The following is a 26,731-nucleotide window of genomic DNA, read 5'->3' on the forward strand; positions in this document are numbered from 1 at the left end:
TCCGCCCGCCTGGGCCTCCCAAAGTGCTGGGATTACAGGCGTGAGCCACCGCGCCCGGCCGCTATAATTCTTAAAAGTGGTTAATATACTCTTAGATTGCATAACCCTGGTGGCAGTCTGAGTCCTGATTTTCTTTTAAGCTTCTAAGACTCTAAAATACCTGCTCATTACAAGTCTGTTCAGTGACAACATTCAGTAAAACTTACATTTGTTTTACAAAATTATATTGAAATATATAAACGTACGTGTATTTTAAGCACAAAAATAATTACGGCTGTTTTGGAAGCGGAGCTAACCATTTCCGTAGAAAAGCAGATGCAATCAATCTCTCCTGGGTTTTGTCCTCCCCACCTTTAATTCTTGACAAACCGAATAAGGACACTCACTACTGAATACTTTTCTAACTCTCTATTGCATCACAAACGCCTGCAGGGGCTTAAAAAGTAGCAAGCGTTCCCGCCCTTCCCCACAGACCGGTGTGGTCTGGGGCGGGCCTGAGCACCTGGATTTTCACCCAGCGTGCTGGTAATTCCTACACTTGTGTGTGTTTGAGAGTCATAAAGAAGAGAGGATGACCTCTTCCCGGAAGCGGGACTTCCATAAAAGAACCGTGGGGGGCGGGTCCCGGGCACCTGTGGTTTGGTGAGTCCCCCAGGTGACTGTGATGCGGGAGTCAGGGGTGGAGGCACCCGGAAGCTCCCGCGGTCTACACCCCAGCAGCGCGAGGAAATACCCAAAGGTGGGTTCTCAGGCGTGGGAAGCTCGACCCTTCCTGGGGTCCTCGGCGAGGTGGCCGAGGCCGCGCCTTACGCCGGGACCTCCGCCGGGCCATCTGGGTGGCCCGAGTTCTCAGCAGCTTCTCTTCCGTTCGTCCCTCGGCCCTCTCGGCGCGCACCCACCAGGCTCACCAAATCGCACACGGAGGGGCGGCGGGGAGCAGACCGACGTCCAGGTCCCGATTGCTGCCGCTGGGGCCGCGCTGTTTGCCGGCAGACCTCGGCTCCCTGCCCGCTCAGCCTCGGCTCCGTTAGGCCCGGCCCCTCGCCCAGGCCCCGGCTCCACCAATCGCAGACTTCGCCCGCCGCCGCCGCACCTGCGAGGAGGGGCCCGCGCGCCGCCGCCGCCGCCGCCGCCGCCGCAGCGTCCCCTCCCTGCTCCGCCCCTACCGCGGCGCCCGGAGATCACCCGCCTCCGGCGCCTGGCTCCCCACAGGCGAGGAGCGGAAGCCGCTATCTGGAGGCGGACTCCGGCGCCACAGAGCCGGGGCAGCCGCGGCAACGGTGAGGTGCGGGGCAGGGGCGCCCGGCAGACCCCGCGACCCCGAGCGAGCGGGCGCCCGGAGCGGGCAGCCTCGCCGGGGGAGGCGGAGGCGGCCACGGCGGCCGCGCTCGGGCGCCCCTCGCGCAGCGCTCCATGCCCGTGTGGTGCTGCCGCTGCTCCCTGGCCGGTCATTTCAGGTGACTTCCTCGCCGGGGATGGGAGGGGAGCAGGCGGGGATGCACCGCTCTCGAGCTCTTTGGCCTGGCCGGAGTCGGGACCGGGGTGGAGGGCGAGCGCCTGGACCGCAGCGTTCCTACCGCCTCGGCCGTCCTGCTGGGCGTGGGGGTGGTGTGGGGTGCGGTGTGGCGGGGTCCTTGCCCCGGGGAGCCTTGTGCTGTTGTTCCCTTTTCTCGCGCTGGACCGCGCGGGTCACGGGACTGCGGGACCGGCTAGGCCCGGGCTGAGTCGGTTACGGCGAGCTGAGACTTCCCAGTAGTGCAAAGTTTTAGCGAAGGGATCTACGAAGTGCTTGCCTCCCTAAAAAAAATTATTTCTTAAAAAGTCTTCTAAATAATGTAATGAGTGGGAGGAAGGTAGGGAACTACATTTCAATGTCATCTAGTTACAAATAGATTCTGCCTTGGTTAAGATGTTAGCCTTGGTAAGTCGTGTGTGTTGTAGAAATTTAAAGAATGAGGCGATTTTACACTCACCTTATGGGGAAAGTTTTTAGGGATGATAAAAAATAATACGTTTCTAAAATAAAAGTATGTTTTCTAGATCTAGCACATTTGGTCAACACCTCAGTCATTGGTGGAAAGACCAGACATTAGAAACTGAATTTAACCCTGGGGTGAAGAATTGTTAAGCTTAGGGAATACCTTAGTACCTTGCTTTACATGTACTGATGTTCCAGAATAATTCTATGTAAGACTTCTTTCCTGGTAAAATACGAAATTCTGATCAAGCGTTCCTAAATTACGGGTTTTCCAGATAGAATTTAGGTAACACATGAACTTAGATGGAAAGAAAGGTATATCATTTCTCTAAATTTTAAAAACTAATATTCAGTTACAAATATAAGCAACAAATCACAGTAGTATGTGTGACTGTCATCAGTAGAGATCATAAATATGTTTATATCACATTGCAGTTGTAAATATAGAAATACTGTGTATACTTATTCAAAATTATAGTAACACATTACTGAATTTATTGAATGCAGTGGAGAAGCACATACACATATATATCACGTTTACTTTGATTGTTTTAATAGAATTGGTTTTCTTGTAAATCCTGTGTATATTTAAGAACAGTATTCAGAGAAGGACGAAGCATCATTCTATAGTAAAAAAGATGGAAGGCACAGAGAAAGTTCGGAACTTCTTTTGTAATAGTGATAATCCAAGCTTGTCTAACCTCTCAATGAGTTTAGAATGAGTCTCTAAGTTGTGGATATTAAGGAAAAATAGTTTCATATAATAAACTGCTTGATTTTAACTTTTAGGTAAATTTGTTGACTACTAAGACAGCGGTTTGAGAGTATCAGATTCTCTATGGAAAGTTTTAGGAAATAGGTTCCCCTAATGAAACTTGTTAAACTAAATAAAGCCCATGAGAAACATGCGTTTCAGAAAATATTGTGTGAAAGCTATTTGACACCTTTTGATATACAGTGTAGAATTCATATTCTTTTGACTAACTCTGGGTCTTGAATACCATTTGCTTCCTGCTGTGCACAGAAATTTGGAGTAGGGAGTGAAAACAAAGTATTTGCTATGTTTTGGTCTTGAGGGACAGAAAGGAAAACAAGCTAGCTGCCAGAGATAAACATTATGATTAATAAACCACACTTTTTATTCCAAAAACAGTTCTGTTGTGTCTAAAGGTTTTTTTTTTTTTTTTTTTTTTTTTTTTTTTTTTTTTTTTTTTTTATTGTTTACCAGCTCCTTCAGGAATATGTTTCTGATTTACCAATGCTATTTCTCGAGCAGTTTAGGTCAGGAGTTCAGGTCAGCATGGCCAACATGGTAGAAATCCCGTCTCTACTAAAAACACAAAAATTAGCCGGGCATGGTGGTGTGTGCCTGTAATCCCAGCTACTAGGGAGGTTGGGGCAGGAGAATAGCTTGAACCCAGGAGACAGGTTGCAGTGAGCTGAGATCGCACCACTGCACCCCAACTGGGCGGTAGAGTGAGACTCTGTCTCAAAAAAAAAAAAATACAGATTATAAAACAGGTTGTGACATCTGTATTGTCTAACATCTGAATGGATAAGTAGTGAGAGAGCTGTCCTAATTTTCCAACGGAAAAAACATCTTTCGTGTTCTGGAAGATGAAGAGTGTGACTGACTTCATTTGTGGCTTTAGAACCTACTTTCCATGTGGTAGTATACATTTGATAAATTTTAGGATCATGGTTCCAAAGACTATAAAAATTCAGTTAGTAAAGCATTTCATTTTAGTTTGAATGATCATTTAAACAAGTGCTTGTGCTATAGTATAGAAAAAGTCTTTTTGTTGTCCAGATACTATGTCTACACTATCCTTTGAAATGTTCTCTGAAACTTTGTGCTGTAATGTTTCAAAAACAAAAAATGGAAGGCCTCTAAAAGCGTCTTAAATATCAAATAGGCTTTTAACTCGCTTCCTAACAATATATTAACTAATTTTGCATGTAAAGTGCTGTTTTTTAGTAGTTGCTAAATGTAATTGTACATATTTTCCAATTTTAATTTGTGTCTCAAAGAAAAAGTGGATTTTTATTACTCAAAATAAGTTCTTGTTTTAAATAGAATATCAAATTGGAAATCTAGAGATTAACACTGTTCATAGACTTGTGATATACTGTGCATGTACTATAAAACTTGTACAGCAATACTGCGTTTACAACTTAAGCTCTAAATTTTTTAGAAAGAATAATTACTGAAAGTCTTGTTTAATTAATGTTTTATGTAAAACTATTGAATCACACTTTCTGTTTTTTGTTTCCTTGTTTTTCTTTGTGTTAAACCACTATCAAATAATAGGCAGGTTTACGGCAAATAGTTTATCACACAGTTTATACCAGTGGCTCCTGAAAAATCAGAGCAAATTACCTGTACTGTGTAAATTTAGATAAACTAATGTGTAGGAAATTTGAATAAACTAAACTTTGGTTCTTCATTGCTTGAGGGCTGCACACGCAAAAAACTACTAGACCTAATATATAAATTCAGTGATATTGCAGGATGCAAAATCAACATACAAAAGTGAATTGTATTTCTATACATTAACATTGAACAATCTGAAAATGAAATTAACAAAGGAATTTCATTTATATAATGGCATCAAAAAATGAAATACTTAAGAATAAATTTAATAAAAAATGCAATACTTGTACACTGAAAACTACAAAATGTTGAGAGAAATTCCATGCCTTTGCTATTGTGAATAGTGCTGCAGTGAATGTACACGTGCATGTGTCTGTATAATAGAATGATTTATATTCCTTTGCGTATATATCCAGTAATGGGATTGCTAGGTCGAATGGTATTTCTGTCTTTAGGTCTTCGAGGAATCACCACACTGTCTTCCACAATGGCGGAACTAATACACTTCCCCCCAACATATAAGCATTCCCTTTTCTCCGTAACCTTGTCAGCATTTGTTATTTTTTGACTTTTTAATAGCCATTTTGACTGGTGTTAGATGGTGTCTCATTGTGGTTTTGATTTACGTTTCTCTAATGAGTGATGTTGAACTTTTTTTCATATGATTGTTGGCTGCATGTATGTCTTCTGAGAAGTGTCCGTTCATGTCCTTTGCCCACTTTTTTATGGGGTTGTTTTTTCTTGTACATTTAAGTTCCTTATAGATGCTGGATATTAGACCTTTGTTGGATGCGTAGTTTGCAAACATTTTCTCCCATTCTGTTGGTTGTCTGTTTACTCTGTTGGTAGTTTCTTTTGCTGTGCAGAAGCTCTTTAGTTTAATTAGATACCATTTGTCAATTTTTTTTTGCTTTTGTTGCAATTGCCTTTGGCGTCTTCCTCATGAAACTTAGCTTATGCCTGTGTCCTGAGTGGTATTGCCTAGGTTGTCTTCCAGGGTTTATACAGTTTGGGGTTTTATATTTGAGTCTTAAATCCATCTAGGGTTATTATTTGTATGTGGTATAAGGAAGGTATCTAGTTTAGATCTTCTGCCAATGGCTAACTAGTTATCCCAGCACTATTTATTGAACAGGGAATCCTTTCCCCATTGCTTATTTTTGTCATGTTTGTCAAAGATCAGATAGTTGCAGATGTGTGGTCTTATTTCTGGGTTTTCTCTTCCATTGGTCTATGTGTCTGTTTTTGTACCAGTACAATGCTGTTTTGGTTACTGTAGCCCTGTAGGATAGTCTGAAGTCAAGTAAGGTGATGCTTCCCGCTTTGTTCTTTTCACTTAGGATTGCCTTGGCTATTTAAGTTCTTTTTTGGTTTCATATGAATTTTAAAATAGTTTTTTCTAGTTCTTTGAAGAATGTCATCGGGAGTTTAATGGGAATAGCAATGTTATCTATAAATTGCTTTGGGCAGTTTGTATGAATTTGTATGGCCATTTTAATGATACTGATTCTTCCTACCCATGAATATGGCATGTTTTCCCATTCGTGTTACCTCTGATTTCTTTGAGCAGTGATTTGTGTCATCTCTGATTTCTTTGAGCAGTGGTTTGGGGGTTTCTGATCAAACTGACTTTGATCAGAAGCCTCCAAAGGTACAGGAGAACCTAACCTTTGCACCTACTTTGGAGAAATATCAGGGACACAGCAGAAAATAAAACATGTTAAATGCAGTTGCCAAGAGGTGTAAGCAGGCACAGGCAAGACAGCCGATGCATCTGGATCTGATCAGAGGCAGTAGTTGGAATGAATCAGAAATCGATGGATTGAGCATATAAAACTTCCTCACAAGGGTAGGCTTGCACTGTGAGAAAGGTTTTCCCTTAGTAGCCATGTCTGATTGGTGTCTGTTTTGGTCAAAAGAGGCTATGTAAGAGGAAACCAAATAATTGGGGTACAGGTTACTTTCTTTGCTTCAAGAAAGCTCTCAGTGTGTCCTGAGTAAGTCTGCCCTATCCTTAGGGTAGATTGGGATTATAGGGAAGTAGAAATTCCTGTCTCTGCTTGATTCTTTTCTTTGTGTCAACCTCCTCTGGGATCAGTGAGTTCAATCCTGTGAGATAACTGATCCATCCCATGCTTGTTTATCATTTCAGAGTAGTAATAAACACACCCACTAGTAGGTACTTAATTTAATACTTCCAGACATTGTGGTTGTTGCTGACTGTATGAAGATAAAATTAATTAAGGGATTCTATTCTAAAGTAATCTGTAGTATAATGCAGAACATTAGCTGTGTTCAGGAGATACTCCATGTATTGCATGAAAATGTGAGAATGCCAAAACTAATTTCTAGAGAGCCAATTGAGAAAGAAAAATTGGAAAATAACCTTAAGATATAATTTTAATATATTTTTGAAATATATTTAATATATTTTTGGTAACATAGCGAGATCCTGTCTCTACCAAAAAATATTTTTTAAAATTAGCCAAGTGTGGTGGCACACCTGTAGCCCCAGCTACTCTGGAGGCTGAAGCAAGAGGATCACATGAGCCCATAAGGTGGAGACTGCAGTGAGCCATGCTTGCGCCATTGCACTCCAGCCTGGGTGACAGAGCAAGACCTTGTTTCAAAAAAAAAAAAAAGTATATATATATATATATATATATAGTATATATGTAATACATTTCTGAGTAAAAATGTATAAACCTAATTTCTTATACCAAAATGCACAATTTATAATGTATAAATACCATAACTTTTTCTTAAAATATGTATGACTATATATTGTCTTTAATGCACTCACCTTTTAAAAAGAAAAATGTAGAGGAGAAACTAGCCCTTTCTAGACTAGTTTCAGAGAATTATGAACTCCCCAACACAATGCTGTCTTTGATCATGAGAGAGCTGCTTATTTCATAGGGACTTGACTACAAGATACTTGTGAGAGAAAAGCAGCTATTAATATTTGGAATTGTTGAGAAAAGCAGCTATTAATATTGGGGATATTTGGCCTTCAAGTTGGTATAGGTTGACATGTAGCGAAGCCATTAATTTGAAAGCATTAGTCGGAAGGTATTTCTTTCTTTTATGGAACGATTAAAATATTTTATGTCAAAATCAACTCAGAGTAGAGATTGATTTTTGTAAAGGCTATATTGACTATATCTCTTTTTATTCCCTTTTTTTGAAAGAAACTATAGTGACACTGAAACTGAAGGAGAGATTTTTAATTCCTTAGTGCAATACTTTGGTGATAATTTGGGGCGAAAAGTTAAAGCGATGCCATTAGTTGAAGAAAATTCTTTACTGGAAGATTCATCAGTGACTTTTCCTGTGGTAATAATAGGTAAGTTATTGTATTTTATCTTCTAAAATTACAGTTATGACCCTTAATACTTTTATAAATCTACAGTTAGTACAAGTTCTTAAGATTTTATTGAAAAGTGTTCTTAGGTGGTTTGATATGCTAAAAAACTAATAACCGAATCTTTGGAGAGTAATTGGTTTATCTGATTTTAGCATCTATGTTAAAATGCAGTGTCTTTTTACTGAAGAACTGATATTACTACATTATTTTAAAATACCTCCTACATTTGTATTAATTATATGACAGTGTCATGGTGATGTGATATTATTATTAGAGCTCTGAAAAGTGTTCTATGTATATTATTGGATAATACCTTACAACTTTGTAGACTTCCGATGTTGGTAGGGCAGATACAGACAGAGAAACTGACACAGATATTGAGTAACTTGTGCACGTTAGTAACTGGTGCTCAATTAGCAATGACATTACAGTACTCTAAGGTGATGTTTATAATTACTTTAACCACAACATCACTATTTTATATCCTTTGTAACACCTCAACAGATAGGCATATAAGATATTAAAAATTTAACTATTAATACAACCTAATTCAGATTTAGAAACTTGTATAATTTAGTTTTATTGCATGCATTTAATTACCTGTTGTGTATATTTTTCATCTAATATACAAACGCGAGGAATTCAGACAAGGAATATAGTGTGACGCTAACTAAGACAAAGGAGAGAGTTAAGGCATATAGGTGACTTGGTGGCATATGACTTCCTATGTTTCTTTGATAGTTTGTTTCAAAGTTAGTAGGAAGGGGAGAAAATTCATGTCCTCTGGCTTGTGGGAGATACTGTAAAGGAAGGAAAAGAGGAGAGCAAGATTGTTCTTCTATACTAGGTTCTATACTAGATTCTCCTCTACAGTATATGATAGAAATGACAGTTTTTGTAATAGTTCTCAACCAAGAGAAATCAGGGACCATAATGTTATGTTTCATTTTCCCCCTTACGTCTAACCTTGGTTTTCTGTCCTGAATGAATGGAGGAACCTTGTCTTCTTGTGTGGCTAGGCTGTGGGAAGGTCAGAAAAGAAAAACTTAACCTTCATTTGCACCTGCCCACTCCACTCCCCACAAAACAGCCTATCCCCATTTTGCCTCAGCTAGCTGTGAGTAGCTTAATCTCGTGTATATTTATATAGTGTCATTACTGTTGACAATGGCACCACCAGCCTGAGCATAAAGAGCTAATTAATATATGTTTTATGTTGCTGCTGTAATAAATTACCACAAACCTAGTGGCTTTAAACAATGGGAGTGTATTATTCTACTGTTCTGTGGGTCAGGAATTCAACATGGGTCTTCCTGGGCCAAAATCAAGGTGTTGGCAGGACTGTGTTGCTTTCTGGAGGCTCTAGGGAAGAATGTTTCCTTTTCCTGGCTCCCTTCTGTAGCTTCAAAATCAGCAATGTTGTTTCTTAACTTTCTTTCATTGTCATGTCCCCCTTTCACCACAACTGAGAAAAGTTCTCTATTTTTAAGGACTCTTCTGATTAGATTGGGTCTACCTGGGTAATCTAGGTTACTCTCCATCTCAGGATCCTTAGTCATATCTACAAAGTCCTTTTGCTGTGTAGTAACATTTGCAGGTTCTGGGGGATAGGTCTGGGAAATCTCTGGGCATGGTGGATCAAACCTGTAATCCCAGAGCTTTGGGATCCAGGTGGGCTGGATCACCTGAGGACAGGAGTTTGAGACCAGCCTGGCCAACATGGTGAAACCCTGTCTCTACTAAAAATACAAAAATTAGCCGGGTGTGGTGGTGTAATCCCAGCTACTTGGGAGACTGAGGCAGGAGAATTGCCTGAACCCAGGAGGTGGAGGTTGCAGTGAGCCAAGATCGTGAGAGCTTGGGTGACAAGTGAAACTGTCTCAAAAAAAAAAAAAAAGAGGGCTGGGCCTGGTGGCTCACACCTGTAATGCCAGCACTTTGGGAGGCCGAGGTGGGCAGATTACAAGGTCAGGAGATCGAGACCATCCTGGCTAATAGGGTGAAACCTTGTCTCAACTAAAAATATAAAAAATTAGCCGGGTGTGGTGGTGGGCACCTGTAGTCCCAGCTACTCGGGAGGCTGAGGCAGGAGAATGGTGTGAACCTGGGAGCCGGAGGTTGCGGTGAGCTGAGATTGCGCCACTGTATTCCAGCCTAGGCAACAGAGCGAGACTGCGTCTCAAAAAAAAAAAAGATTAATTCTAAATATTTTTTTATTTTTCTTTCAGTCTTTAAGGCTTCCTATTCTAGTATTATAAGTTGAAATAATCCTCTGCTTTCTCTATTTCTAGTATTCTTATGGTTTTACTTTTCTTACATCTTTGAGTATATTTTATTTGGGGTAACATATTAGGCAAGGAACAGGATTTTTTCTTTGTGGCTAGCAATTCTTTCAGTTGATTAAATTTTTGAAAGGCAGAGATAATAAAGAAGTGGCAATCCAGAATAAAGGAATTGTTGATTCATAAATGGAAGTAGTTCAAGTAATCCAGTTTGGTTTTAGTTAAAGCATATAAACATATAGGAAGGTGATATCAGCATTTAGGACTGGAAAGATGGTCGAGACTTGAATGTGTGTAATCACCTGGCAGTTTCTTGCCTGCTGCACAGCCAAAACCAGTTCACTGAGACCATGGCATTGCAGTAAAGAGTTTGACACAAGGCCAGCCCATATGAGAGAACTCCAGTTATTCAAATTAGTCTCCTTATAAAACTCCTGATTGGTCGGGTGCAATGGCTCATACCTGTAATCCCAGCACTTGGGGATGCCATGTTGGGTGGATCACGAGGTCAAGAGATCAAGACTGTCCTGGCCAACACGCTGAAACCCTGTCTCTACTAAAAATACAAAAATCAGCTGGGTGTGGTGGCACACGCCTCTAGTCCCAGCTACTTGGGAGGCTGAGGCAGGAGAATCGCTTGAACCCAGGAGGCAGAGGTTGCAGCGAGCTGAGATTGCGCCACTGCACTCCAGCCTGGTGACAGAGCGAGACTCCATCTCAAAACAAAACAGAACAAAACGAAAAAACGAAACAAAACTCCTGATCCCTCCTGATGGCTTGGAGGTTAGAATTTTTCAAGGATAGTTGGGTGAACAAGGGACTAGGAAATAGGGTGCTGCTGATTGGTTGGGGATGCCATGCTGGGGTATCAAAAATGGTTCTCCTATACTGAGTCCAACTCTGGGTGGGGAGCCACAGGACTGGTTCAGTTGAGTCTTGGGTCTGAGTCTTGAATCTTGGGAACAGTAGAGCCAGACAGTCATCAGAAATGCAAAAGTCTGAAAAGACATTTCAAAAGGCCAACCTCAGGATCTACAATAGCGATGTTATCTGTAAGAGCAATTAGGGAAGTCACACATCTTGTGACCTCTGGCTACATGACTTCAGCAGTACAGAATTATAGACACTCTGCCTACATCTTAGCAGAATTCAGGCACCTCTCATAATCCTAACTTTGTGGCCTTTCATTAGTTTTAGAAAGGCAGTTTAATTTTGGGAAGGACTGTTACCGTCCTTAAACTAGAAATTCCTTCCATGGTTAGCTTTGCCTATACCTAGGAATGAGTGAAGACAGCCAGCCTTTGAAGCTAGAAGCAAGATGGAGTCAGCCATGTTAGATTTCTCTCACCATCATAATCTTTGCAAAAGTTACTTCAAATGGAGAACACTGGATAGTCAGAAACAAACAACTAAGACCTTTAGAATGGAAGGTTAACATGATGAGGATTGTGTGTTACCAAAACTTATCTGAATGGAGTATGTGGAATGATTGGAAGTGGGTGAATCTCAGGGCAGAGAAACAGTAGGAGACTTGTCCTTTAGGTGAAAGTACAGGAATGAGAATAGCAAAGACAACTGACAGGATATGGGGGGCACACTAGGTTTAGAACCAGAAACTGATTAACTTAGAAGTTTGCTAGTACCATATTTTGAGATAGGATAGGGTTTGAAGGAGAGGGCACCTCAGTGAAGGGACTTATGAGCTTGCTTTTGAGCACATTATGTTTCAGTTATTAGTGGGCCACTCTGTCAGGTAGAGTCAAGAAGTAGAATGGAAATGTGGGATATATCCTTGGGAAATAGGTCAATTTAGAGAACTGATTTTGGATGTCAGTAGCATAGAGAGTTGAAGCCTTGAGTAGATGAGATTCCCAAAAGAAAATAAGAGAGAAGGCAAAGGTAAAAATCTCATGAAATATCTGGTTTTAAGAGATTAGAAAAGGAAGAATTGGTGAGGGAAAAGAGCCATTTTCAAAGTAGGAAAAAAGCCAAGGAACGAGAGTATTAAGATGCATGACCTACCCCTTTCCACCTTTTATTTTTAATAGGAAATGGACCCTCAGGAATATGCCTTTCTTATATGTTATCAGGCTACAGACCATATTTATCATCAGAAGCAATACACCCAAATACAATCTTAAATAGTAAATTAGAAGAAGCAAGACATCTTTCCATTGTTGATCAGGTATTATTTCTTACATGTCAATTTAAAAAAGTTGTTTATGCTGAAACAAGACTAGTTTTTATTTATATAAGCTTTGTTTCTTAGTTGAAACCCTTTATTCTAAATAACACCTTATATAATTTTTATTTTAGATTCGTAAATATATTCTGAGTTACTTCTGTTTATTTTCTTGAATTTATTAGAGCAGAGTTTTCTGAATTATTTCTTAATGGAGATTTAGTAGGTGCTCTGTGGTCAAGTTTGGGAGTACTGCTTTTTATCATTGGAGCATCATGGTAGACATTAGAATATACTATCTGGGAAATGCTGGCTTTTTTCAAACTCTATCTCCCTTTTGTTCATTCAGGACTTAGAGTACTTGTCTGAGGGCCTTGAGGGCCGATCATCCAATCCAGTTGCAGTGCTTTTTGACACACTTCTTCATCCAGATGCTGACTTTGGGTATGATTATCCATCCGTTTTGCATTGGAAATTAGAGCAACATCATTATATCCCTCACTTAGTTCTTGGTAAAGGTCCACCTGGTGGAGCTTGGCATGTGAGTATATTTTTCAGCATTTTAGTGTATGTGAATTATTTGTCTTGATAATACCAAGTTGATTCTTAAGCATTATGATAATGTTATATATGATGTTTATAACATTTTTATTTGAGAAGAATTTTAATGCTGTTCAGTTAGTTAAATATGGGTTTATTACTAGTAGCAGTAAATCAAGCCAAATTTTATTACCGGTACAGTCTTAGAATAAGCATGTCTCTATACTCTCTTACAAGAATTATGTAGAAGACATTTTATGAATGTTTTGTTTAATAAAAATTTAAAACTCACTTATTCATTTTAGACTTTACAGAATCTCACATATTTCAAAGCAGTATCCATTATTTTCTCACATTTTCAGAATCTTAAGTGAAAAACATAAAGGAGGTTGTATTAGTCTGCTTGTCTGTGATAACAAAATGCCACAGAATTGATGGCTTAAAAAACATACTTAGTTCTTAGTTCTCACAGTTCTGGAGGCTGGAAGTCCCAAGATGAAGGTTCCAGCCAGTTCAGTTTCTCATAAAGGCCCTCTTCCTGGCTTTCAGATAGCTGCCTTCTCAGTGTGTCCTCACATAGCAGAGAGAGAGAGAAATTTTCTCTTCTTATGAAGCCAGTAATCCCATTCTCAGGGACCCACCCTCATGACCTCATCTAGCCCTAATTACCTCCCAAAGGCCCCGTCTCCAAAAGCATCACACTGGGGGTCAGGACCTCAACATAAGAATTTTGAGGGTAGATACAATTCAGTTCATAGCAGAGGTTAAACCAGAGAACCAGTGAATTAAAGATTCACTCAGTACATTTCATTAGTGGGCCAGTGAGTAATAATTGTTCATCCTTCCTGTGTTCTTAGCAGTTAACACTGTGTCTAGTGTGTAGTGTTTATTTGTTATACAAATTGATGTTAAGTAATTTAGTTTGCTATGTTATAAATTACAGACTTCATGGGAACTTTAATATATCACATACCAAATTTTTAGTAGAAACTTCAGTTGGCTATTTGTATATTAGTGCACTTTTGCACATCTGAAAAGTTGTTTATGTTTATAAAATGATTGTTTCAGGGTATCAGGACATTCCTAGATTAAATACATCATGGGTTTCTTTTAAAATCTTTATTCTCTTTTTAATAATGAGTAGCAACTACCAAATTGTTGCTTTTAGCTTAAGTTTTATGATGTTTACTTTTTAATATCAACTTTAAGCTTAATTTATTTATAGTAAGCTGCATCCATTTAGAATGTATAATTTGATGAGTTGTGACAAATGCCTGTAACTGTGAAGCCACCAATACAAGATAAGAAAGAATTCTGTCATGCCCAAAACTTAAGTGTTTATATTTGCTGTTAATTAGTAGCATTCTTAAAAAAAAAAAAAAAAAAAAAAAGCCATATTGTATTTGGAGGTGGGAAGGGCATTTAGACTGCCTTCTCTGAATTCCTGAGGTTTTATTTTACTTACATTTTTCTGCTTTGAAGAATGTGCAGGCGATAATTGATGTTTCATTTCTTTCACTTATGTATAAAAAAGTTAAAGTACGGATAAACCCTGATTACCAAAAACACATTTTGAGCCAGTGGTAAAAGTTAAAATATACCTAAAAGTTGCTGATTTTTTTCAGGCATGTATTCACTAGAATAGGGCTGTAAGTAAGTAAGATTTCAGCTGTGTACCAGTTGTCAGTCATCACCTCTGTGAAGGTTCCTGATGTTCCCAGACATAATTACTTGATCCTATCTGCATTCCATATCTTAATCTTACTGTGCTTGCCTGTAGTACTATTTATCTGTTTATGCGATCATCTCCCTTGCTATAGTTTATGTACATCCTAATTAACCTGAGTCGTGGCTTAAGATGTAAACTCCTTGAGTCATCACCCCTCTCCCCTACTTATCTTCATATAGTTCTCTGTTTCTCTTGTGATCTAGTTTCTCATCACTCTTCTCTCTTCCAAACTTTCTGTGGCCCCTTGAACCAATTTAGTGGTAAACAACTTGTTTGCTTTGCCATATCTTTAACCATTCAGTCAGATGCTGCTTGTGCTCCCTTTCTTGAAAGCTAGCTATTTCCTAAAGGTACCATTCCCACTGCAGCCCTCTGAAGTGGAGCCTATTCATTCTCCCATAGCCCCATGTCCTATCAGGTTAGCTAATAAGGTTGGTCTTCTCTTCACACCCCTATGCGCTTGTTAAAAAGCCCTGTTCCATTGAACAGGTCATGCCATTTTCTAGCTTTTCTACCATTCCAGACTGTCTCCAGACTGTGTCCATTTCTGACTTTTTTACCATTCCAGACTGTCTCTAGTTACTGAATCTGTGGCACCTAATTCATGGTCTTCCATTATATCCCAAGTTTTATTATCACCTTGAATAATTTTACCTCTACAAACATGACACAGAACCAAGATCTTAACCTTTTAGTTTCTTGGTCTCCTCATTCTCAACGATGTTGTATTCTTCTTTGGCTACTCACTCCAGTGGCTCCATTGTAGATCTTACCTCTCATAACTACTCAACTTGTAAAAACCTAAAATCTCCAATGTCTTCCTTTCTGATCACAGTTTCCTGTTCTTCAAGCTTATCACCCAGTTATGCACACTCTACATAATCTTTGAATACAGAGCGTGCTCCAGGCCGTGATCTTCATATTACTTATCCAGCCCAGCTTCTATAGTCCATTGAGTTAACTATTCTCTTTAATTCCCTTAACCCATTGTCCTTGTATCACATGGGTTTGTCAGATAGGCAGTTCATCTAACTATCCAGTTTATCTTTTCTTGAGCAGTCAGACCCCCAGAAAAAAAAAAAATACACAACTGTGAAAATATTCTCTACTCTCAGTTGGGGCCAAAACACTACTATAAGCTTCGATATTTCCTTACTAACTTCTTTTCAAACCTTTATCTCTTTTTTCTCTTTCATGCTGAGATAGAAGTGCTCTTGGTTCTTATTTTACAGAGAAAATGTAATCCATTAGGATTGAACTTTCACAATTTCACACTCAAACCTAAAACTTACACATTAATGCTAATTCTTTTTTTTTTTTATCCCGTTATAACGGAAGAGATATTACTACTATCTAAGGCTCACCTTCCAGCTACATTGTGGATCCCTATCTTCCCAAGAACATTATTTATTTGATTTTCCCCATTTCTTTTATATCTTCAGTTTATCTGCCAGCTTCTATTGGTCAGTATGTAAACATGCTGAAATTATTTCCATCTTTAAAAAAATTTTAGGTGCCAGCTGATCTTCATCCTTTGGTTTCTAACTAACTTCCTGAAAGAGTTGCCTATACATCCTTCTCCCTGCTTTGCCTTCTGCTCCTTATTCACTCTACCTTCTGCCACTGATTTTCCATTGGAACTATTTTTTCTGAAAGTCAGTAACTCTTTTTTGCTTAATTTGATGATGAGTCTCTAAATTTATCTTTTCTGACCTCTGCAGCTTTTGACAGTGTTAATATCTTTCTTAGGTTCTCTGATTCTTCAGTCTCCTTGTTTTTCTTCCTGTTTGGTCACTCCTTTTCTGATACCTTTGTGGATTCTTGTCTTTTTTGTTGTTGTTTTTGACACAGCGTCTCACTCTGTCACGCAGGGTGGAGTACAGTGGTACAGTCATAGCTCACTGCAGCCTTGCACCCCTGAGCTCAAATGACCCTCCTGCCTTAGCCTCCCAGTGCTGGGATTGCAGGCATGTGCCACCACACCCAGCTGACTCTTATTCTTTAAAAATGTGCTTCCTAGACCTTATGCCAAGCCTGGGTCTTTTCTTCATGCTCTTCATTCTCCCTGGGTTATCTTACCTACTTCAGTGGCTTGCATATTGATATTGATTCCCAAATCAGAATTCCCAAAATCAAAACCAGCCCAGGTTGCTGTTTCTCATATATTCCCTTGATTATTCTGCAGGTGTCCTGAGACTTAATGTGCCTAAAGCTAACTATCTTTATCATCAAGTTCCTTCAACGTCCTTGTCATTAAATGACATTCTTATGTAGTTACTCAAGCCAGGAACCTGAGAGTCTTCCTTGATTTCTCTTTCTTCAACTCTCATTTCAAATTAATCACCAAATCTTTTTCATTTCTGATTTTTGGGTCCATCTATTTTGTTGCTAATATTGGTCACCACTATCTTTCACCAGAATTACTGCAAACCCTTTCTAAATGGTTTTCTTACTCATTTTGTCTTCTCCAATCCATTATCCATACCAAAGCTAGACTCATCCTTCTAAATTACCTAAGATGTTACGCCAATGCATAAAACTCTTCAGTTGCTCTCCATTCCTCTAACATATAGTATGTAGACTTTGTAACGTATCTCACCATAGTCCGATCTAGCCCTTACTTAGGTTTCTTATCATATTCCTCTTTTTATCTCTGACATTCTGTTCTCTAGCATGCTTTTGTTGGGGAGTCCAAGTTCATTCTCAGACTTGAAGATTCAGTAGGATTCACAGGACTCAGTAAAGATGGTGTACTTGTGGTTAAATTTTACTACAGTGAAAGGATACAGATAACAATCAGCAATGGGAAAAGTCTCACGGGGCAGAGTCCAAGTGTAAGTTTCTAGATATCCAATCGTAGTAAAGTCACAGGTGTGGTGTCTAGGGATGTTTTCTGTGGGGTCAGTCATATAGGCCAGCAGCTCCCATGTGACTTACCTCTGCCTCCCAGAGCAAAAACTGATACTCACATAAATCACATTGTTACGATAAATTCTCAGGGTTACATTGGTATAGCATCGCCAAGGCCTTAGCCATGCAAAACCCATGCTCATCAGGTAGAGTATTCAAGGGCTCAGAAGTTATTTCTGAGAAGGTGGCAGCCAAGCTTGGTCCTGAAGACAGGCCTTTCTTGGTAATGTGAAAGGTTGGAACAACGCAGGCCTGCTAAGTTAATCCTATCAGGCACAAGGCTGAATTTCTTTTGTCTTCTTGAAGGACATTCATATTCGCTGTCTTTATTAAGCTGCCACATGAATTTTTATTTGGCCTTGAATGTTTTCCCTTTCTATTGGTACACTCCTCAGCCCATTTGTGTCCTTGAAGAACCAGATGCTTTCTGTATGCTCCTACAGTACTTCTATTTAGTTTGCATCCTTTAATACTAGTCTCCATGACAGCTTGTCATGGCATATAGGTTACGTGGGGAAAAAAGAAAGGTAGGAGAAAAGAGATCAAAGCACTAGGGCTCTCAACCAACTGGAAGAACTTGTGCAGTGGGAATAATGTTAAGAAATTGTTGTCAGAAAGTGAAATAGTGGTTTTTTTAAGGTTTTAGAGTTACAGGTGAAACTCTCAGGTTCCAAATAATCTCCGATAAATAACACATTCTTAACAGCTCCTTTTATGATGATTCCAGGTTCTGAACCTGGTATCAGGGTTAGCTTCCCTCAAAGCAGGGTGGCAGCTTGCTACATTCTCTTTCTTGGGTGATTTGTATACAGTCACAAATGATGCTTCACAGGGCCTAGCATATAGTAAGTACTCTGTGAATGTCAGTCAGTTACAATAATAATAATATGTCCCATTTTCAAACTGGGTGTTATAGAAGCAGGGCAAGAAGTTAGGAGAAAAGAAGCCACTGCCTAAAAGAGTTGATTGAAAGAGATCATAGAGGTCAAGATATAATAGATACTTGGCCTTTGGGCTTTTCTTGCTTTGTATTGAACAAAGCAGAAATAAGTAGGTCAAAGGAGCTTGATGGCAAGCACTGCCTCAGCAGTGGGTATATTTCTCAGGCATCCACTGCCTATTTCTGTATCTTTAAGAGATGCTGCTGTATCCACATCAGCCTAGATTTTAGAATTATAGTTGATGGAGGGGGCAAAAGCTTTGTTGCTAATTAAAAAAAAAAGTTAATATTAAAATGGAAAGCCATCTAAAATTTTGGAACTTAATGAACATTTTTCCTTTCGTTCAAAAAGTGAATATAGTGAATTTTTGTTTCCCTGACATAATATTGTACATCTGAATTATGTTGATCATAGACCAAAGTTACCAACATTGTGTAGGCATTGGGTAATATTGTAAATCTGTTTTCTAAATGTGTAACTATATGAAAGAAGGTTGTTGGGATAATATCAAATGATGAAGGCATATGAAACTTTATTGGAGTAATGTTTTTGAGGTAAGTTATCCAACCATTTAGGACTGGGGGAGTGTACCTTATCCAGAGTCATAATTATTGTAAATGAGATGGATTTGGTTAAAAAATAGACAAACAACAACAAAAATGTTACTTCTTGTTTTTTGACTGTACTTTTTTTTTTTTCTTTAACTCTAATAGAATATGGAAGGCTCCATGTTGACAATCAGCTTTGGAAGTTGGATGGAGCTACCTGGACTTAAATTTAAGGACTGGGTATCAAGTAAACGAAGGTAAAGATTAAGCTGTATTAAAATTCTTTGGTGTACATTGAAAAAGAGAATGTGGAAAAATTTCAAAATATTTGTGATTTTGTCATGGCTGAAGAATATAAATGTACATGTCTTTCAAATAAAAATGTGTCCTTGAAACAGTGATTATAATATGCTAGTTTTCATTTAGAGATGTTATAAAACTAAGCACAGAGGTAAGGGATTATTGCAGATTGGTTTCCTGTGACTTTTTGTTAATCATGGATTTATCTACTCTTTTGTTAAATCATCCTCTGTTTAGTTGCTTTCTCATCCATCCATATATTATTTTTCATACTTTATGAGTTGATATATAACTTTATGCATATTTCTTATATGAACACCTAAACTCTGCATACCTAAAGTGTTTGAGTTTTAGGGTAAAGACTGTATGTTGTATGACTGATAATTTAAAATTATGGATAAACTAGAATCTGGCTTATGGATGGCTAATTGGGTATGAAGGGACATATTTTTTTAAAAAAAGTATAAGAGTAGAACTGAGGGCCTGGCAGAGTGGCAGCATTTTGGGAGGCTGAGGTGGGAGGATCACCTGAGGTCAGTTCGAGACCAGCCTGACCAACATGGTGAAACCCCGTCTCTACTAAAAACACAAAATTAGCGGGGCATGGTGGCGCATGCCTGTAATCCCACCTACTCGGGAGGCTAAGGCAGGAGAACTGCTTGAATCCGGGAGGCGAGGATGCAGTGAGCCGAAATTGCGCCACTGCACTCCAGCCTAGGCAATAGAGCAAGACTCTGTCTCAAATAAAAAAAAAAGTAGAACTGAGAAGAAATCTCATCTTGGAAAATTATAAATGTATTTATTTTAAGGGAAGGATCCCAAAATTTTAAAAGAAATATGAAAATCCTATCAGTCATTTTCAAGGATAGTAAATATTAGAGAAGAATTACTAATACAGAGAATCTACTCTAATTTGACTACTCACAAAAACAGTAAGTGAAGCAAGAAGTCACATAACCTTTGTTAGAACAGGATGTAACATTTGATTACTTCAATTCCTGCTAGATAACAACCATGTTAATTCATAGAAATTTTCCTTAATTTGAGGAAATTCAGGGAGAGCAAATTTATATCATCATGGGTAATTGAGATTAAACCTTTCAAAAAATTCATTTTAGATTTTTAAGAAGATTATATATGGGTTTGAAACTTGAAGTAAAATTAGGCAGGTTGTACAGTTCTTGATCTTCGTAAGTTGGCAAGTGAAATTGCTTAACACATTCTACACTTTGTAAAAGGGTAAGAAAGAGAAAGCTTTATGATTTATGTACCAGAAGCATTTACTTTTCTAAATTATGAATATTGTGTTGAAGTGATATGTGCAGATGAATTAGGTTTAGTTGCTGCCTTTGCATAGTGTTGAGAGAAGACTCTTAGGTCTCTAGAGATTGGTGGAGTTTGAGTTCTGACTCTGTGACTTCTAGTATTGTGATCCTGAACAAATAAACTAGTCAATTTTCCATTCTGTAAAATGGAGATGATAATACAGCCATGTATTGCTTAATGATGGTGATACGTTCTGAGAATGGAGTCGTTAAGTGATTTCATTGAGCAAACATCATAAAGTGTACTTACACAAACCTCCATGGTATAGACTGCTATACACTTAGGCTATAGGATATAGCCTGTTGCTCCTAGGCTACAACCCAGTACAGCATGTTGCTGTACTGAATACTGTAGGCAGTTGTAACACAATTGTGTTTTTGTATCTAAATATAGAAAAAGTACAGCAAAAATATGACATAAAATATTAAAAATGGTACACATGTATGAGGTGCCATACCAAAAATAGTATACCTGTATAAGGGCACTTACCATGAATGGAGCTTGGAGGGCCAGAAGTTGCTTTGGGTGAGTCAGTCAGTGGTGAGTGAATGTGAAGGCCTAGCACATTACTGTACAGTAAGGTACACTTTATAAACACTGTACACTTAGGGTACACTAAATTTATTTTTAAAAAAGTAATTGTACCACAACTTTAAGATGGCTATGATGTCACTAAGCTGTAGGAGTTTTTCAGCTCCTTTATAATCCTTTATGGGACCACTGTTGTGTATGCTGTCCTTTGTTGACTGAATTATGTGACACATGACTGAAGAAGTAAAAATCGAAAGTTAATTCTAAATCTTAATTATAATTATTAAATTTTAAAAGAAAAATTTTTGTGAACTTCCCATTACAAGTTACAAACAGTCTCTGATTAATCATGGTTTGACTTAAGGTTTTTAGACTTTAAGGTGGTACCAAAGTGATGTGCTTTTTATATAAACTATACTTTGGGTACCAATACAGCTGTTTTGTTTTTCACTTTCAGTATAGAATTCAGTAAGTCACATGAGATATTCAACACTTTATTATAAAATAGGCTTATTGTTAGATGATCTTGCCCAACTGTAGGCTAGTGTAAGTGCTCTGAGCACATTTAAGGCAAGCTAGGCTAAGCTTTGATGTTCAGTAAGCTAGTTGTTATTAAATGCATTTTTGACTTAAAATATTTTCAACTTACACGATTGGTCTATCAGGACAAATCCCATTGTAAATTGAGGAGCATACATATCATGAATTATGTCAAGTAATTTGTTTCTCATCTCTGATTGGGGCAGGGGATTTTGCTTGTTGCTTTGAACTTTGGAAATGACATATAGACTAATGCAAGTTTTTCATAAAGAACAGTTATGTTTTAGCTCTGCTTATGAGTAGGAAAACACAGAGTGAAATGTCATCTATTATTTACCTAGATGTAAGATGACTTTGTTTAGCAAAAGACAGATCTGAATTATTTTCAGTTATTAGGAAAATAGCAGTGTATTAAAATTCATTTCAAGATGGTATATTTAATTTTAAGAAGCATAGATATTAGTTAGACCTGCTCAATGATTGTCATGAAAATAATTCAGTTGATAGTTATAGATTATAATTGTGAGATAAAGTAGTCCAATTTTCAAATATCCACATTTTAATACCTTCATTTAATGAAAGTTTATCAAGCAATGTGTTTGAACAGACACTATGCATGGCATTGGGGAAACAAATGCATTAAATATAGTCTCTGCTCTCATGGAACTTCTTCCTCTTTTACTAAAAGTAATTCATGAAGATTTTGAACGAAAAATAGAAGTTTTTTTTTTTTTTTTTAAGTGTTAGGATAATGTATAGCTAAGACAGTCCAGCGGAATTAAAGAACTATAAAAGCTTACTAGGTAGATAATAATCATGTAAACTGAAAGTAGTATCCTTATAGGATATTTGTCCTTTTCCTTTTTTAGGAACCTAAAAGGGGATCGAGTTATGCCAGAGGAAATAGCTCGCTACTATAAACATTATGTAAAAGTCATGGGTCTTCAGAAGAATTTCAGAGAGAATACTTATATAACTTCTGTATCAAGACTCTACAGAGATCAAGATGATGATGATAGTCAAGACAGAGATATTTCAACAAAGATAGAGAAGTCAAACTTTATCAAGAGAAACTGGGAAATTAGGGGTTATCAGCGAATAGCTGATGGTTCTCATGTTCCCTTCTGCCTCTTTGCTGAGAATGTAGCACTGGCAACTGGAACGTTGGATTCTCCTGCCCATCTGGAAATTGAAGGGGAAGATTTTCCTTTTGTGTTTCATTCAATGCCTGAATTTGGAGCTGCTATAAACAAAGGAAAGTTGCGTGGCAAAGTGGATCCAGTGTTAATTGTAGGTTCTGGGCTTACTGCTGCTGATGCAGTACTGTGTGCTTACAATAGTAATATTCCCGTGATTCATGTGTTTCGCAGACGAGTAACTGATCCAAGCTTAATTTTCAAACAGCTTCCCAAAAAGCTGTATCCTGAATATCATAAAGTTTATCATATGATGTGTACTCAGTCATACTCTGTAGACTCAAATCTTTTATCTGATTATACCAGCTTTCCTGAGCACCATGTGCTTTCCTTTAAGTCGGACATGAAATGTGTTCTCCAAAGCATTTCTGGATTGAAGAAAATATTTAAGCTGTCTGCAGCAGTAGTATTGATAGGTTCTCATCCTAATCTGTCTTTTCTGAAGGATCAAGGGTGTTACCTAGGCCATAAGTCAAGCCAGCCAATCACATGTAAGGGTAATCCTGTGGAAATAGATACATTTACCTATGAGTGCATAAAAGAAGCCAACCTTTTTGCATTGGGTCCTTTGGTTGGAGACAATTTTGTTCGATTTTTAAAGGGAGGGGCACTGGGTGTTACACGCTGTTTAGCTACAAGACAGAAGAAAAAGCAGCATTTGTTTGTTGAAAGAGGAGGAGGAGATGGGATAGCTTAAAGCAAGTTTACAAGTAATTAAAATGGACAGTTTGCTGTTAAAGATTTTTAATAGTGGTTTTGCAGTGTGCTGGCTTGAATTTTCTGGACTTGAGTTAACTGAAGGAGAGCCTCAAACTATAGTAACTTCATTTTTAAAAGTTACTAGAATTTGTTATCTTGATTTATATTGTAATGTTTCAAAGGTGTCAGTGTCAGACAAATAGAAACACTGCCAACTTGGTGTATCTTAAGCTTTCACTTAAACATTCTTTTCTTCCAAAACTTATTTTTCGTGATCGTTTTTGGTTATTTATTATACTCGATTCCAAAACAGTACAGCCTTGAATCTATAAAACTGTGCAGTCATTATGCCAGAAATTATCTTAAATAGATAATGGGCCACCTTGCTGTTCAAAGGGTGGTGCAAGGTCCTGCAGCATCTTCTTCATCTGTAGCTTGTTAGAAATGGGCCCTACAGCTTACTTCCTGCATTTTAACAAGATCCCCAAGGGATATGTATGCTCATAAAAATTTGAGACACACTGTGTGTTAAATGAAAATGATATAAGGTATGTATGCTGGGGGTGGGGTGAGGGTAGGAGGCATTTACAACTCAGATTTTATTTATTTTGAAATTATCAATTGTATAAATCTAATTTATTACCAAATAGGGTCTTTTAAAAAATATTTTTATTGTTGAAACCTTGACAGGTACTTCATATTCTAATCATTTCAACAGTCCAATAATGTGTTATATACTTTGACATCCAAGAACTCACCAAGATATTTTTCAGAGATTTATTCTAGATTTAACTATCATAGCATTTAACGAGTCTGATTTGTAGTTCAATAAATTGTGGGTTGAACTACTTATCCCTGTGTGAACACTGAATTACTTTCTGTCACTGAAACTAAGGTATTTGGGTGTGGTAAGTACTTCTAAAATTGTTATACTGTTTGGACATTGTCTAAATTACTAAAGGTTAAAATAAAAATAAAGTCAAAATTTTTCTTTTCCATTCCAAAGGTGTACTTAGAGATCTATAATAGTATTCATTGGAGATGACATAGCAGCTCATATCATGGTTTATTGGATTTATGTGTTCTAATTATCTTTATATAAGTGTGTTTACTGTCTGTGTTTTCACACAAACCGCTAGAATTTTTAATGTTAAGACAAAAACATCTGAAGTTCTCCATGGCAAATTGAATTTTTCAGTCATTTTCTCTCTTTTTTTTTTTTTTTTTGGTACAATTACTTCATCTGGAATGTCTTCATTGAACTTCTCATTATTCTATTTTTCTTAGAATTAAAAGTGGATTACGTGGGTTTTTCTGTTCATTTTATTGTAGTATTAAATGCTTAGCTTACTACGACCATAATTCACTATACAAATATTACTGTATAGAATATATTTGCGTCATCAACTAATTGCTTCAGATGAATTCTTAGACTTTTGATAACATCACACCTAATTTAACTTGATTTTACAAGCTGTGCAATCCAGTTTTAGTTTTCTATTGTGATAACTTCTTTTTTCAAACCAGTTTCACATCTTAATGAAATAACATTCTCTGACTGCACTTGCTTCAGTACTCTCTTGCTTGCCTGTTTTTGACCTCTGCATGAGTTGGATTAGATGTTTTTCTTACTGTCACTTCTAAATAGAAAATGACAGTGTTATAAAAAAGGGAAGGATAAAACCTTTGACATCCCCTTGTGTCTCAAAAGTCCACATTTATTCAAACAATGGCTTTTTTGTGATGAGGGTATTTGTTTAAAAAAAAAAAAAAAGAAGACTTCAAGAAAAATAAAGGTTCAGTGGAGCTGCAAATAAACCTGGTGAATCATTTCATCTTTGGTAATCTCCCATTTCCTGAGTTCTTCCTCAATCCAGGCTGTCCTGTATGGTATATAACATTCAGGCATTTTCTCTGATATACTATACTTTCATATTCTATAAATTTCTGTCCTATAATTCCAACACTTTACATTTTTTACTTTAGTATCGACTAGCTATTCATGGAAGGGAAAAATCACTAAATACTTATCTAGTTATAGCATGATGTGAGCATCTCCTCCTTATCCCTCGATGCCTGGCTTGGTGTCCGTAATTAGCAGATGTTGAAAGACTTGTTTACAAAGCAGAATTTATTTGGGGATTTAAAGTGCAATGATACAACAAAAAGATTTAATTACAGCTTCCAGTGTTTTGAGTATGTGAACCATATCCAACTACTTTTTTGAAAATCTAAAGTTTTATGTAATACATTGCTGTGGCATCAAATTTTAGTTGGTTGTATTAGTCAATAGGAAGTGGTGGAAAATTTCTAAATAAATTCAGCTATTAAATAAAAGCAACTTCCACTAAATCTCAGCATTTGGAACACTGGAGAACCCAGAATGGAACAAAATTAGACTGAATGTAAATGTCATTTAAAAATCTCACTGGCTGGGCACAGTGGCTCACATCTGTAATCCCAAAACTTCGAGAAGCTGAGGCAGGTGGATCACCTGAGGTTAGGAGTTCAAGACCAGCCCTGCCAACATGGTGAAACCTCATCTCTACTAAAAATACAAAAGTTAGCCGGGCATGATGGTGTGTGCCTGTAGTCCCAGCTACTTGGGAGGTGAGGCACAAGAATTGCTTGAACCTGGGAAGCAGAGGTTGCAGTGAGCTGAGACTGCACCACTGCATTCCAGCCTGGGCCTCAGAGTGGAACTATCTGAAAAAAAAAATACTAAAAATCTAACTCAGTTACAAAGGCTGCTTGTTGCATAGAGCCATTTTGATCTGATCATACAGTCTTTTAAGTTGTGTACATTCCTTGGTGGGGGGGGATAAAGGGTCTGAGTCCCCTAAGGCTAGTCTGAAGAGTATGTGAAATAAGGATTAAAGAGATACCCTGATTATTTTGAACAACCCCCTCTCCGCCCCCCGCATGCAGGTTATTCAAGAGAAATGGTGTCTTTGGGGAAGGAACAGGGTAAAAAAGGTAAAGATGATGACTGATAAAGCATAAAAAGAATGAAAACCTTCAAATTAAAAATAAAAGGATGGCATCCTGGTTTTAATCATGATGGAGTAATAAGAATGGGGCTTACCCTTTACTGTAATAATCAACTGTAAAACTCTTGAAAATACATAAAGCAGTGTTTTCACACAGTTGTAGACAGCAGTCCAGGACTGATTTTTAAGAGAAGAAACAAGCGGTGAGCTCCATAATCACCCTGACTTTCTGCTTGAAGGTACTTTGCAAACTAACATAAAGTGGAGTATGTCTGGTTGGGAGAAAATAACACAGTAT

At 38.0% G+C, this 26,731-nt stretch overlaps 1 protein-coding gene across 2 annotated transcripts; it reads left to right on the forward strand.

Moving 5' to 3' along the window:
* The first annotated feature begins 484 nt into the window (after nt 1-484).
* Nucleotides 485-25,795, forward strand: OSGIN2 (oxidative stress induced growth inhibitor family member 2). Of its 2 annotated transcripts, none has more exons than XM_010353858.2 (6): nt 485-739; nt 7,544-7,698; nt 12,050-12,186; nt 12,533-12,724; nt 19,017-19,108; nt 22,418-25,795. In XM_010353858.2, exons 2-6 carry the CDS (start codon nt 7,632-7,634, stop codon nt 23,439-23,441), a joined length of 1,512 nt encoding a protein of 503 aa, XP_010352160.1. In that variant the 5' UTR covers nt 485-739; nt 7,544-7,631; the 3' UTR covers nt 23,442-25,795. The 2 variants fall into 2 exon arrangements, with proteins under 2 accessions (XP_010352160.1, XP_010352159.1); XM_010353857.2 differs by lacking the exon at nt 485-739 and adding an exon at nt 1,154-1,457.
* Nucleotides 25,796-26,731: the final 936 nt, after the last annotated feature.

This window comes from Rhinopithecus roxellana, chromosome 9, assembly GCF_007565055.1.
Source record: "Rhinopithecus roxellana isolate Shanxi Qingling chromosome 9, ASM756505v1, whole genome shotgun sequence".
NCBI classification, from domain to species: Eukaryota; Metazoa; Chordata; class Mammalia; order Primates; family Cercopithecidae; genus Rhinopithecus; species Rhinopithecus roxellana.